Consider the following 13,883-nt stretch of genomic DNA (forward strand, 5'->3'; position numbering starts at 1 on the left):
AGTTCTCCCATCATACTCATTTCAAATTCAGTGCTCATTAGGTTAGCAAATTTTTTACACAACAATTCATTGGTAGCACCAAAAATAATATCATCAACATAAATTTGAACAACTAAAATAGCAGAACCTCTATTCTTAAAGAATAAGGTTTTTTCAATTTTACCTCTAACAAAGTTATTTTCAATCAAAAATTTTGATAATCTTTCATACCATTGCCTAGGAGCTTGTTTTAGCCCATAAAGAGCTTTATCAAGCTTATAGGCATGATCAAGAAAAGAGGAATTTTCAAAGCCAGGGGGTTGTTCTACAAAGACTTCTTCATCAAGAAAACCATTCAAAAAAGCACATTTCACATCCATTTGATATAGTTTAAAATTCATAAATGCAGCAAAAGAAATTAAAATTCTGATAGCCTCTAACCTCGCTACTGGAGCAAATGTCTCGGTATAATCAATCCCTTCTTGTTAATTGTACCCTTTAACCACAAGTCTTGCTTTGTTTCTTACAATGATTCCGTGTTCATCCAACTTGTTCCTAAATACCCATTTTAGTCCAATCACCTTTTTGTGTTTTGGTTTGGGTTCTAAGTGTCATACTTTATTTCTTTCAAATTCATTTAGTTCATCTTGCATGGCAATAACCCAATCGAAATCTTTTAAAGCTTCTTCATGATTCTTGGGTTTAAGTGTTGACAGGAACGCAAAGTGTACACAAAAATTTCTCATTTGGGATCTGGTTTGCGTTCCCTTATTCAAATCACTGATTATCAAATTAAGTGGATGTCATTTTTGATATCTCTAAGGTTTGGGCACAAATTCTCTTATGGGTACTGTTGTAGGCTTAGGGTCATTAACTTGATTGTTATTCTGCTCATCTTCAACTGGATTAGTTTGCTCATTTATGGGAACATCTTGCTGGTCCTTATTTACTGGTTGTTCTGTATTGTTTGGTACATCGATTTGTTCTTGAATCAGCTGTTCTTCTAGTGTTCTTTATTCTTGCTCTTTCGTTACATCTTCATCATCTTCCAAATTAGCAAGACCTATTTTAAAATTATTTGTATCCTATTCACTTGTTATAAAGTTAGTTTTATCAAAAATATTGTGAACGGATTCTTCTACGCACATAGTTCTCTTGTTGTAAACTCTATAAGCTTTACTTGAGATGAATAGCCAAGAAATACTGCTTCATCACTTTTTTCATCAAACTTTTTTCCTATGTTTCGTTTTCCATTAATTTGAACAAAAGATTTACATTCAAACACACGAAAATAGGAAATATTCCATTTTACCCTTTAAACAATTCATAGGGTGTCTTAGAAGTGATAGGTCTTATCAGTTCACGATTTAAAATATAGCATGCAGTATTGACAGCCTCGGCCCAAAAATTTCTAGGAAGACCACTAGCAATTAACATGGTTCTAGCCATTTCCTCTAAAGTTCTATTTTTTCTCTCTACCACACCATTTTGTTGTGGTGTTCAAGGTGCGGAAAAATTATAACTTATGCCATCTTCATTACAATCATTCATAAATCTTGAATTTTCAAATTCTTTACCATGATCTGACCTTATGTGAATAAGTTGATTATTACTGGATTTTTGTATTTTATTAGCAAAAGAAACAAACTCATTAAAAGCTTCATCTATGCTTACTAAAAATAATGTCCATGTAAATCTACTATAATCATCAACTATAACAAATACATATCTTTTCCCACTGCGGATTTGAATTCTCATAGGTCCACAAAGATCCATATGGATTAGTTTAAGCGGTTTTGAAGTGGTCACCACATTCTTTGGTTTAAAGGACGATCTCACTTGTTTTTCTTTGGCGTAAGAATCACAAATTTCATCCTTTAGAAATTTTATGGATGTCAATCCTCTTACTAGGTCTTTGATCTTAAGGTATTAATCAAAGAATAACTAGCATGACCTAGACGTTTGTGCCAAAGAAGAGGATCTTCCTCTATGACACTGAGACAAGTTAGACTCGATTCGGGAACAGTGTTGATGTCCACAACATAAGTGTTCCCTTTTTGGATCCCTTTCAGAACAGTGTCTTCTGTGTCACTCCTAGAAATAATACATTTTTCAAAAGTGAAGTTTTTACAGAGTTACCTTTGTCACAGAACTGAGAAATACTTAGTAAATTATGTTTTAAATTCTCGACCAAAAATACATTATCAATTGAATGGGAACTTGACCTTCCTACTTTTCCTTTGGCGATGATTTCACCTTTCATGTTGTCACCGAAAGTCACAGTTCCCCCATCATAGGTTTCCAATGAGAGAAATTTTGATTTATCACCTATCATGTGCTTGGAACACCCACTGTCAAGATACCATGAGTTGTTCCCCCTCACTAGAACCTGCATGAAAAATTAATTGTTAGAATCAGGAACCCAATCATTCTTGGGTTCCTTGTCGATTTGACATGAATCTACTTTGTTAATCCAAATACGATCGAGATAGTTTCTATTGGAGACAATATGCTGTTCCCTTTTGACACACTGGATTTTTAGATGTCCAGTTTTTCCGCAAAAGGTACAGACTTTGCTACTTGGGAGATCGACATAGACCCTTTTCTTTGTTATTCTTATGGTAATCTAGGCCTTCTGAATTTTTACTTTTAGCATTTAGAATCCAATTGGAAACATTTTTGATTTTCCCTTTTCCTTTTGAATTAAATTCAAGTTCTAATTTATCATTATCGGCTTGGTTGGATTCTAGGTTGATTTTCAATTTTTGAAAATCAGAACAAAATCATTAATAGATACATCATTTAATTCCTTGTTTAAGCCTAGTAATTTATATTGGGTCAATTCAACATTGAGAATTATATTCTCCCTTTTTACTCTTTCCATTGTTTCCTTTAAAATGACATTTTGATCTAGTAAATTAAAAAATCTATTTTGGACATTTATATAAGAAACATGGTCTTTACTAATCTTAAGGTCTTTCTCAAGTTGGAGACATTTATCATTACTTTCTTTCAATTTATTTTGTGTCTCCATAAGCAAATCATTTAATTTATATCTATTTAATTTAAACAGATGGTTAGGAAATGAATTAGAAGACTCTACCTCTTTTCCTTTAGACTTTTCATTCTTGCTTTCGTGTTAGGCCATGAGAAATAAGTTAGTTGTTTCTTCTTCTTCGGGGTTTTCGGTCTCAGCATCACTCTCGGATTCTCCCCATGCAGCTATCATGGCTTTGCGTAAGTCGGTTTTATTGAGATTTCCTTTGCTTGGTAGTTTTCCAGTATCCCTTGCCTTTCCCTTGCCCTTTTCGTTTTTCCATATAGGGCAATCTTTGATGAAGTGATCAATACTTCCACATTTGTGGCATTCAAGGTTGGATTTGGTATTGGCAATTCTTCTTTCTTTTTTATTTCTTTGATTGGTGTATCTACTGTTCCTGAAGAACTTCTTGAATTTTCGTACCAACATGGCAGCCTCCTCTTCATCACATTCTGACTCTTCTTGATCTGGTACTGTCAGAGCCAATCCCTTGTTTTGGGAACTGTTTCCTGTTCCCAAATGTAATTCGTGAGACATAAGGGAACCAGCCAACTCTTCTAGATTAAACTTTGTGAAATCTTTAGAATCCTGAATGGGTGTGACTTTGGCTCTCCAGCGTTCATCTTGAGGGACACTCCTTAGAATTTTCCTTACTTGTTCATCGGTGGAAATAAGTCTTCCAAGAGAGACAAGTTCATTTGTGATGTTTGTAAATCTTGTGAAACATCTCTTGGATGCTTTCTCTAGGTTCCATTACGAACCGTTCATATTTTGACATCAACAAGTCAATCTTGAAACGCTTCACTTCACTTGTTCCCTCGTGGATAACTTCCAGTAGGTCCCAAATCTGTTTGGTAGATTTGCAACCCGTAATGCGATTATACTCGTTTGGTCTAAGACCATAGTGAAGTAACTTGATGGCAAGAGCATTCATCACCATTTTCTGAAAATCTTCCTTTTCATATTCGGTGATAGGTTTGGGAATAATTTCGTTATTGGAGTTTGTAGTTGTCACCTCAAAATCTTCAATTTCGATAACTCTCCAAACTTGATAATTTTTAGCTTTGATGAAGATCTCCATCCTATTCATCAAATATGTATAGAATTTTCCATCAAACATAGGTAGCCTTTTAGTAGAGTACCTTTCTTCCATTCGTTCTAACATTATCGACATCTCTAAAAATACCAGGATATTGCACTCAGGGTTTCCTGATCAAATGAAGAACAAGGCTCTGACACCAAATGTAGACAGTGTTAGAGATAGGAACGACAAGAAGAGGGGGAGTGAATTGTTGTTTTAATAAGTTTAAGTACTTTAGCCCTGTTTTTGCGGAATTAGATTGAAGAATTAAAACTTAAACTTAGTGCGAAAAAGTAAAAGAGACGACACAATTTTACGTGGAAACCTTCTATGCCTAAATAGAAGGAAAAACCACGACCCCTCAGGATTTCAAAACTCTCCAATATGTTTTAGGCAATTCGTTACAATTACATAAAATAACTTGCTTCACTCGAAGCTTCTCTTACTAGGCCAACTTCTCTTTCTCTTTCTCTTTCTCTTGCTTCACTCGAAGCTTCTCTCTTAGCTTTACTTAAAGTTATTCTCTTCTCTAGCTTTACTAGAAGCTTTCTAATTCTCCCCTAGACTTACCCAAGTCTAGTTACAACAATTCTCTCAAAAATCCTTTACAAGGATAAATTCTCTAAAGATAAAATTAAAGAGTTTGGCAATTTTTGAACAAAATATTTCTTGTTAATTTTTCAATCTCTCGTATGGATTTTATAGCTCCTACGAAGGCAATTTTTGAGGAACAAACAAGTCCTCTATTTATAGAGTTAATTTAGCTAGTAAAAAGGAAGTAACTACCCATTATTCCCTTATCCCTAAAAATAAGGAGAATATATATGGAACATGAATTACAAGGTCCAAACCCACGGTTATTTCCTTAATAAAAGGTAATTAGTTACAATTCCCCTTTTCTAATAATAGGTGAGTTAGTTACGGTTCCTCTTTACTAATAATAGGTAAGTTAACTATGATTTCCCTTTAATAATAATAGGTAAGTTAGTTACTCACTTAATTTAGATCCAAAATAAAAGCCTTTTTAAAAGGAGAAAAATAAGGAAAGAAATATTGCATATTTAGAAAATCACACGGTTATATTTTTAGGTTATTATAAAATATTTTCCAATTAACTTAATTATTAAATAATGCAACAAATTAATTTTAACTAATACATCAACTAAAAAATCAGAAAATACAATTAACATAATTTTCCAGCAGACGTATCTTCTCCAGACTCCAATCTGGGAACAATGCACTGTTTCCATTTTCCATTAACATTAGATCATCAAACTTGGGAACAGTAGACCTCCTGTCTATATTTGACATCCTAAGCGATCTACCTTATCTAACTTCATTTGATTCTTTTGACGAGTACACGTTTATAGACTAAGTCATAGGCACTTATCAACGATCCTTAACAAAAGCGGATATGGACCTGCATACAATCTCTAAAAATACATTTGTTTATATAAAGTGCAGTCATCATCAAAACCTAAGAGTGCCAACACACACACACACACACACACACACACACACACACAGACACATATATATATATATATATATATATAAAGTACGACCAGTTAAAATTATTAATTTGATTTATTTATTTTATTCTTTTATTTAATTTAAAAAATAAATAGATAATGACTTAATAATTCGCAAATTCATAATAAGAAAGTAAAATTGACGTTTTTTTTTTTTAAAAAAGCTTGGATATGAAAGAATATAAAACTAATTAAGGTTCAACTTTTATTTTATAACATATCCCTCCATCTTCCCTATCCTAGTTTACATTATCATCAATAAAAGTTAATTTAACATGGTAGTAAGTGTAATTAGAATATTCAGAATGATATAGACTTTAAAATTTCATAATAATAAATATTATTTAATAATTAATTAATAATTATTAATAATTATCTCTATTTTAGTTTAGCTACGTATAAGAAAATTTAACCAATTGATTAATGGAAGGCTAATTAAAGTAGTTAATTCAATTATAAACCCCTCCCTTCAAATTCCCTACATAATGCATTAGTAAGGGACAATTTACAATAGAAACTGAAAAGCTTGTGAATTAATGTTAGAGTTAAGTGATACAATGTGAATAACTCATGCAAATTTATCATATCCTATAAATTTTCAACAAACCACGCAAAAAGATATCGTTAGTATATGTATTATATTATTATTACACTTAAAAACACACATATAATTACATGATATTGTTATTATATGGTACGGTTGAAGATTTATCAAGTACTACTACTTTTAAAGATTAGTTCTCAACTACTACTACTTTTAAAGGTCATCAATAACATACACGTCTACTAATTACGGTATCACTTTTCGAGATCTCATTTGAGCATCCAATTTATGATGTAATACCTAAGCATACTATCTATTCAACTCTATCACTGTTATAACATCATTAATCATTTTTTAAACATAAAATTAAGTTTATATTATTCTAGCTGAAATTAATTTTTTTAATAAAAATTAGTCTTATAACTTCTCCTAATTTGTTAATATTTGGAATTGGATTGATTGAATTATACAATTAATGAAAAGCGTGAAAAAATTATGCCCTTAATAGTTATTTTTAAAAAGAGTAATGTATTACTCTAGTTTCAATAATTTATTATGATATATAAAAAAGATAAATAAAAACAATTCTTTTGGTTTAAAATTTTTTTAAGTGGATTGAAGATAGTTTTGCGTGCATGTCTTAATGGAGAGACAAATAAAAAAAATTGAAAGAGAAAAGACATAAGAATGTAGAATGTGGATTATAAAAGTTAAGTAAAATTCTAATCATCGGGGATTTACCGCTGCCATGTATTCGTTATCGGGGAAATTGTCAATCCGCCGAAAATAAACTCACCTATCATTTATTTTTTAATAAACCCACCTAATGGGGTTCATTGCTCATAGCACTCCTAGATTACCTGCAACTGGTTAGTTATCAAAAAATGAGTTTGCCTTTAATTCTTCTACCCACATCAACTCATGCTTCTCTTCCACCATTCACGAACTCAATTTTTGACTCCCTTAATTAAAGACATTTTCTTAAGACATATTAAAAACTGAATGGGACTTTTATAGGCCATAAAACTCCATTGTTGTTGCTGCTAACAACAAATTAACCTTGCACTCTGCAAAATGGTAAGTAATTTGAATTCCATTGATTGTTTTTGATTTGATTACCTTCAATGTTTATTTGAACATCTATTAGAATCATAATGTAATGCCTTATCTTTTGCTATTGGTGTGTAATGTACACAATGTACTAATGTAAGTTGGATTCTACTTTTGGGAGATGAATGGAAGTATGCAGTGTTGAGAATTTTAAATTTTTTGATTACTTTAAATTGCATAAGGGCCTGTAATGAATGGAAGTAATGTAAGCATAATGATAGTTGCTACAAACAAATGGAATAAGTAAAAAAATAAGAAAATCCATTGATTATTTCTTCAAGGAAAATAGTACATAAAAATGGTTTTTATGTACTATTTCTTCAAGAAAAGATGTTAATGGAGATTGCGTACATAAAAATGGTGAAAGTTGGAGTACATTACAGTTAGAAGAAAATGCAGTGGAAGGAGGTTAAAATGTCAAAACAAAGTTAAAAAATAGAAAGAAATTTTAACCGTTTTTTATCGGTTATACACTTGCTAGGAATGCTATTAGCTAGGGCTGGCAAAAGCTGACCCGACCTGCTAACCTGATCTGAAACCGACCCGAAATTAGCGGGTTTGGGTTTAGATTTTTGACCCAATTAATTAAATGGGTCAACTCGACCTGATCTGTTTATTAAATGGGTTAGGTTCAGGTTGAATAATTAAACCCAAAAAAAACCTGTTTAACCCATTTATTAAATGGGTCAATCAGGTCAGGTCGACCCATATTTACCCCATTTGTTAACCCATTGAAAATTTTTTAAAAAGTCATAAAGAAATAAAGAATAAAGATAATTGCAATTGGGACTAGTAATGTATTGTGCCATTGTGGTATTACTGGTATATAATTCATATGACCCGCCTAGACTCTGGTACATCAAAAACCCTTAAATCTGCGACGCTTTCTTCCTCAATTCCTCTCCACTCTCCAGTCTCCTGCTTCTCTGTGCAACTTCGGAGTGCGCCTTATTCCTTCCCTCTTCTCTGTGGCGGCACCAAGGTAAGAATTATTTCTTTGTTTTCCCATCTTTCTATTTTTTTTTTGATCGATTTTTTCTGATTTGGATTGTGTTCGTTTTTTTCGATTCTTCATAATAATTTGGTTCGTGTTTGTGTTATTTAGGGTTCGATTTTTTCGAATTTGTTGGAGTTTCATTTTTACTAAATTGGTAATTTGCATCTTGTTTTTTATTTCATTTTTCTGTTTCATTTTTATCGATTTTTTCGATTTTTTCGATTTTTCTGTTTGTGTTATGTTTACTCCATTTTTCTTTATGTTTTGCAAGATTCATATTTTCTGTTTCATTTTCTGGGCTTGTTGCTTCATCGATTTTTATTTTACTGTAATCTTTGTGTAATCTGTGTTAATACTGTGTTGATTTTGATTTTGTTTTACTAAACTGGTAATATTTTCTGTTTTGATTTTGATTTTACTCCATTTTTCTTTATTTACTCCATTTTTCGGTTTTCTGACCCAATTTTGATTTTGATGTATAATTTACTGGTATATCAAAAACCCTAAAAATCTAAAACCTAAAAACTGCGGCGCCTTCCTCAAATCCTCTCCACTCTCCAGTCTCCTGCTTGCTGCATCTCTGTGCGACTTCGGAGTGTGCCTTCTCCTTCCTCTTCTCTGTGGCGGCACCAAGGTAAGAATTATTGATTTATTTCTTTGTTTCCCATTTTTCTGATTTTTTTTTAATCGATTTTTTCTGATTTGGATTGTGTTCGATTTTTTTGATTTTTCAGATTTTTCAGTTCAAACTTCCTGATCTTCAATTCAAGCTTGTACTGTGTTCGATTTTCAACTCCATTAATGGATGAAAGTATGTTTACTGTGTTCCATTAATGGATGAAGCTTGTAATGTTTTACAGTGTTAGCCATAAATTAGTTTTTATGTTGTAATTTTGTAATATTGTAATATTGTAATATTGTAATTTTTGGGTCAAATGGGTCAAATGGGTCAAATGACCTGAATTATATGGGTTCAATGACCTGAAAAAAAAAACAGGTTAAATGGGTCATTAACAGGTTGACCCGACCTGCAACAGATCAGGTCGTGGTTTCAATTTTTGACCCATTTAATTAAATGGGTCAGGTTCAGGTCAAGGGTCTGTTGAACCATTTATATATGACCCGAACCTGAAAACGACTCAACCCGACCTGTTTGACACCCCTACAAGTATGAGCCCAATTAAGTAGATTTATTAAAAAATAAATAATAAGTGAATTTATTTTCGGCGGATCGAATATAAGTTGCATTATTAATGACAATTTCTTTTCTTTATATTGTCCGCTTATGCATCAAAGTATATCACTACTTTCTATTCACCTACTATAAGTGATATCAAAGGTTAGCATAAAGAATTGAGTGTTTTAATTACCATCTTCTTTAAAATATATGAAAGTTGAGAGGAGGTTGAATACTCTCTAAGGGGGTAAATAGAGAGTGTGGCCGTTTAAAATTTTTGTCTGGAAGGTTGTCTCAAGAGATTGAGTGACCTTTTAAAAACTGTTTTCTGGGACAGTTTTAGGTCGAGTAATAAAACTATAATGTATGTGCGGAAAATAAACTTAAAAAATAACACACGATATGTTAACGAGGTTCGGTTCTAAACTACCTACTCCCCCCTATGGGTTCTCTTTCAACCCGTAGGATTTCAACGCCTTTTATTAATCGACTTTAAGACAAACAAGGAGATCTCTCTATCTTCTCACACCACATTCTTCCCCTTGAAGAAACGTCTTACAAGTCCCTTAATAAAAGCAAATCCCAAATCTCACAATAATGATTACAAGCAAATCCACTGGAGCAAACGTTTCGTTGTAATTAATCCCTTCTGGTTGATGATTTCCTAACACAACCAAACGAGACTTTAATCTTTCAACATAACCATTAGACTTGAACTTAGTACGATAGACTCACTGACTACCAAGAGCACGCTTACCCGGTGGTAGAGGTTCTAGAGTCCATGTGCCATCATCTTCTAACGCTTGTATTTCCTTCTTCATGGATTTTCTCCAACCTTCGAACTTCATAGCTTCTTTGAATGACTTTGGATCATCACTCATAACAATAGCTGCAACAAACGTTAGGTAATTCACAGAAAAATTGTCACATTTAATATAGTGTGCTAAAGGATACGAGATACCGGAAGAGTGATTTGAAGAAGAAGTGGAGGGAGATGGACCGTTAGCAAACACATGATGAGCAACATAGTCCCGATGTCTCACATTTGGGATTCTTTCACGCATCCCACGACCTAAGACTGGCTCAATGGGCTGGTCAAGAGAGCTGGCAGCATCACGGGGCTGAGAATCAGACCCACCCGGAATAGGCAGCGGTTCAGGGGCAGCACCGGCAGCCTCTCCAGTGAGCAGATCAGTGGCTGGGGAGGGCTGCTGCTGCGGGGTGCCAGTGCTTGCTGGTTCCTGTACCCGCCTATTGCCTGCATGACGAGCATCCAGCAACACACTTTGCACACACAAATCGCTTTCATCGTCATACACCACATCATTCATACTAAAATCCGCAACATAATCATGCACATCATTATGATAGGCACCAATATTAGGATCTATATTGATATCTTTCGGACTACGAAAAGGAAAAACCTCTTCCACAAATTTCACATCCCGAGACACAAAAAAAACTTTAGCATCAAGATGATACACACGCCACCCCTTTTGACCAAAAGGATATCCCACAAACACACATTTGCGACTTTGACTAGCAAACTTATCACCCTGGGTTTTCTGATTATGGGCAAAACACAAGCAACCAAAGGTGCGAATGGCATCGAACATGGGAGGTTTTTGAAATAAAATTTCAAAAGGAGTTTTATTTTGTATGAGAGGAGTTGGGGTACGATTAATAAGATGAGCCGCAGCAAGTACACACTCCCCCCAAAAATAAATAGGCAAATTTGCTTGAAACCATAAAGCCCTCCCAACACTCAAGATATGTTTGTGTTTTCTCTCAACTCGCCCATTTTGTTGTGGGGTTCCTACACAAGATGATAAAAACAATCATGGCGGAAAAATAATCACACAAACAATTAAATTCTGTGCCATTATCACTTTGAACAATTTTAATTGTGTGAGAAAATTGTCTATCAACCATGGCTACAAACGTCATAAACGAACGAAACACTTCAGTTTTATCGACCAATAAATAAAGTCAAACGGCTCGAGAATAATCATCAACAATAGTTAAAAAATAACGAGCCCCACAAGACGAAACATGCCTGTAAGGACCCTACAAATCACAGTGTATTTTCTCAAAAATCCTAGAACTTCTATTTTCACTCAAGGGAAATTTGTCTCTATGATGCTTAGCACGAAAACACACTTCACATCCATTATTCAAACTACTTTTATTGTTACTAACATGAGGAAGTAACTTAACTACTCTCTCGGAAGGATGACCCATACGTCTATGCCACAACTCCAAGCTCGAAGAAGCCTCCACCGTAGATACTGATGGCATCACATCCGGTTTGCTAAAATAGAACAGTCCATCTCGCCTAACTCCCATTCCAATCAGTTCCTTCGCTTGGTCCTGTATTGCACACATAAAAGAATTAAATTGGACAATAGTTTGTAAATTATCATTAAGTTGAGATACCGAAAGTAAATTGCAGCATAAATTTGGCACATAAAGAACATGAATAAGAGTGATTGTATCCGACAACCGAACTGACCCTTCCAATGTAGCACATACTGTTTCACCATTAGGTAAATCGACAGGACAAGTTATGAAATGAACATGAAACAACCAAGATTTGTTACCAGTTACATGATGTGTGGCACCAGTATCAATGATCCAAGAAGAACTATCAAACTTACCATTCAATCGGTAATCTGAAAATGTACTATTACCAAATAATCCGGTGATTGCTTTCCACTGTTCGGCGGTAAACAATTGAGCACTTGAATTGTTTGAAACAGGTGAACCTGGGACTGAAGCCGTTGAAACAATAGCATTTGCATGTGGGTTAGAACCCTTGCCGAATCCCGTAGAAGACTGAACCCCTCTTGTTTCACGGGGTATGTAACCCTCCGGGAAGCCATGTAACTCATAGCAGGTACTCTTAACATGGCCCTTCTTCTTGCAATGGTCACAAATTTTATCATTCCAACATTGAGAGATATCATGCCCGCGCTTATTGCACTTTTCACACACCGGCACACTAGAGCTGCTGCCATTAGGGCCACGACCCTTTCTTGTTGCTGTGGCATGGACAGCAAACCCAAGAGCCGAGTTGGGTTGCTGCTGGTGCACGGACTACTGGGTGTCTACTTTGACCCTAGTAATGCCACGCACTCTTTCATCTTGTGCAACAGATTTAAAGGCTTTATTTAACGAGGGCAAGGGGTCTTGAGACAACAAATTAGAACTCAAAGCTGCATAATATTCAGAATATAAACCAAGTAAGAATTGTTGAAGACGGTCCGCATCACGTCGAGCTGCGTGTTGCTTACCAACATCACACATACAGTTTCCACAAGTGCAAACAATCAGAGGCTCATGTTTGTCCAATTCATCCCATAAAACAGATAATTTGCTATAATAAACGGCTACAGACATAGTTTTCGTTTGTTCACAGCTATTGATTTCGGATTTTATTTGTTGAATACGGGGACCATAAACAAGACAAAATCGTTCGTGTAAATCATCCCACAACTTTTTAGCATTATCATAATTAGAAAGCATTGATTTTACCTCCTAGTCAATAGTATTAATGAGCCAAGAAACGAGCATACAATGGATTGTCACCCAATCATCCTTCGTACATGGTGGAACAAAACTCACAATTGATCCGTCCAGAAATCCGAATTTCCTCCGAGAGCACAACGCAATACGAATTGCGTGAGACCATTCATTGAAATTAGCAAGCTTTAAACAAATATTAGTGATGAAATCTCCCGGCCGATCTTGCGGTCCGACATAGAATGGTGAGGTAGACGGAATGTGTAACAGTGGCGGTGGGGAGGATGAATCGCCTTCCACCATGATTGCACAGAGAGGGAGAACGATAATCGCAGATGGGCGGTGTAGAGGCTTCTAGAGAATGAAATTAATGGGTATTCACAGAGAGAAATTAATGATTGCACAGAGAGAAGAAGAAAGGTAGCCGCCAAGAATGAAATGGGTATTCAGAAAAAAAAAAAAGAGAGAGAAGAAAGAAGGGCACGTGAAAAAATTAGGTTATTGGCTCCAATACCATGTAGAAATTAATGGCATGCACCAAAAATTGTCCCTGGTTTATTATGTACTGCTTCTCCATAAATAATACAATGAAAGATAAATTAGGCAAAAGATAAATTAGGAAATACTCCTAAATTACCGTAACCAAATTAGTAAATACTCCTAAATTACCTTAACTCTATCATATGAGATATTTACACAATAATATCGCAATAAAGTGTTATCCTTTTTTTCAAAACCAACACCAAATAACCGAACCCTTATCTGATTCCGTTACCTTTTATAGAAAATAACCCAACCTAACAGCCCCTGAGGGTTTTGTGATTGCTTATAGTGGGTTGTTTGAAGGGTTTGGTCCATCAACCTAATAATTACTTATTGGACTATTTTTAAATATAGCTTA

At 34.5% G+C, this 13,883-nt stretch overlaps 1 protein-coding gene across 1 annotated transcript; it reads right to left on the bottom strand.

Moving 5' to 3' along the window:
- Nucleotides 1-11,449: 11,449 nt before the first annotated feature.
- LOC130828642 (uncharacterized) lies at nucleotides 11,450-13,285 on the bottom strand. The gene is made up of 5 exons (XM_057694606.1): nucleotides 13,085-13,285; nucleotides 12,596-12,997; nucleotides 11,897-12,544; nucleotides 11,621-11,830; nucleotides 11,450-11,527 (listed from the first exon to the last, which is right to left on the bottom strand). The coding sequence occupies exons 1-5, from the start codon at nucleotides 13,283-13,285 to the stop codon at nucleotides 11,450-11,452; spliced, it is 1,539 nt and encodes a 512-aa protein (XP_057550589.1).
- Between the last annotated feature and the right edge of the window lie 598 nt (nucleotides 13,286-13,883).

The sequence above is a fragment of the Amaranthus tricolor genome, chromosome 12 (assembly GCF_026212465.1).
Source record: "Amaranthus tricolor cultivar Red isolate AtriRed21 chromosome 12, ASM2621246v1, whole genome shotgun sequence".
NCBI lineage: Eukaryota > Viridiplantae > Streptophyta > Magnoliopsida > Caryophyllales > Amaranthaceae > Amaranthus > Amaranthus tricolor.

Excerpts from the sequence above, each read along its gene's own strand:
- LOC130828642 (XM_057694606.1), bottom strand. The coding sequence starts at position 13,285 with ATGGTGGAAGGCGATTCATCCTCCCCACCGCCACTGTTACACATTCCG. Across the intron at positions 12,998-13,084 it reads GATTTCTGGACGGATCAATT|GAGGTAAAATCAATGCTTTC; the intron begins GTGAGTTTTGTT and ends ACTATTGACTAG. Across the intron at positions 11,831-11,896 it reads TATGCTGCAATTTACTTTCG|GACCAAGCGAAGGAACTGAT; the intron begins GTATCTCAACTT and ends TGTGCAATACAG.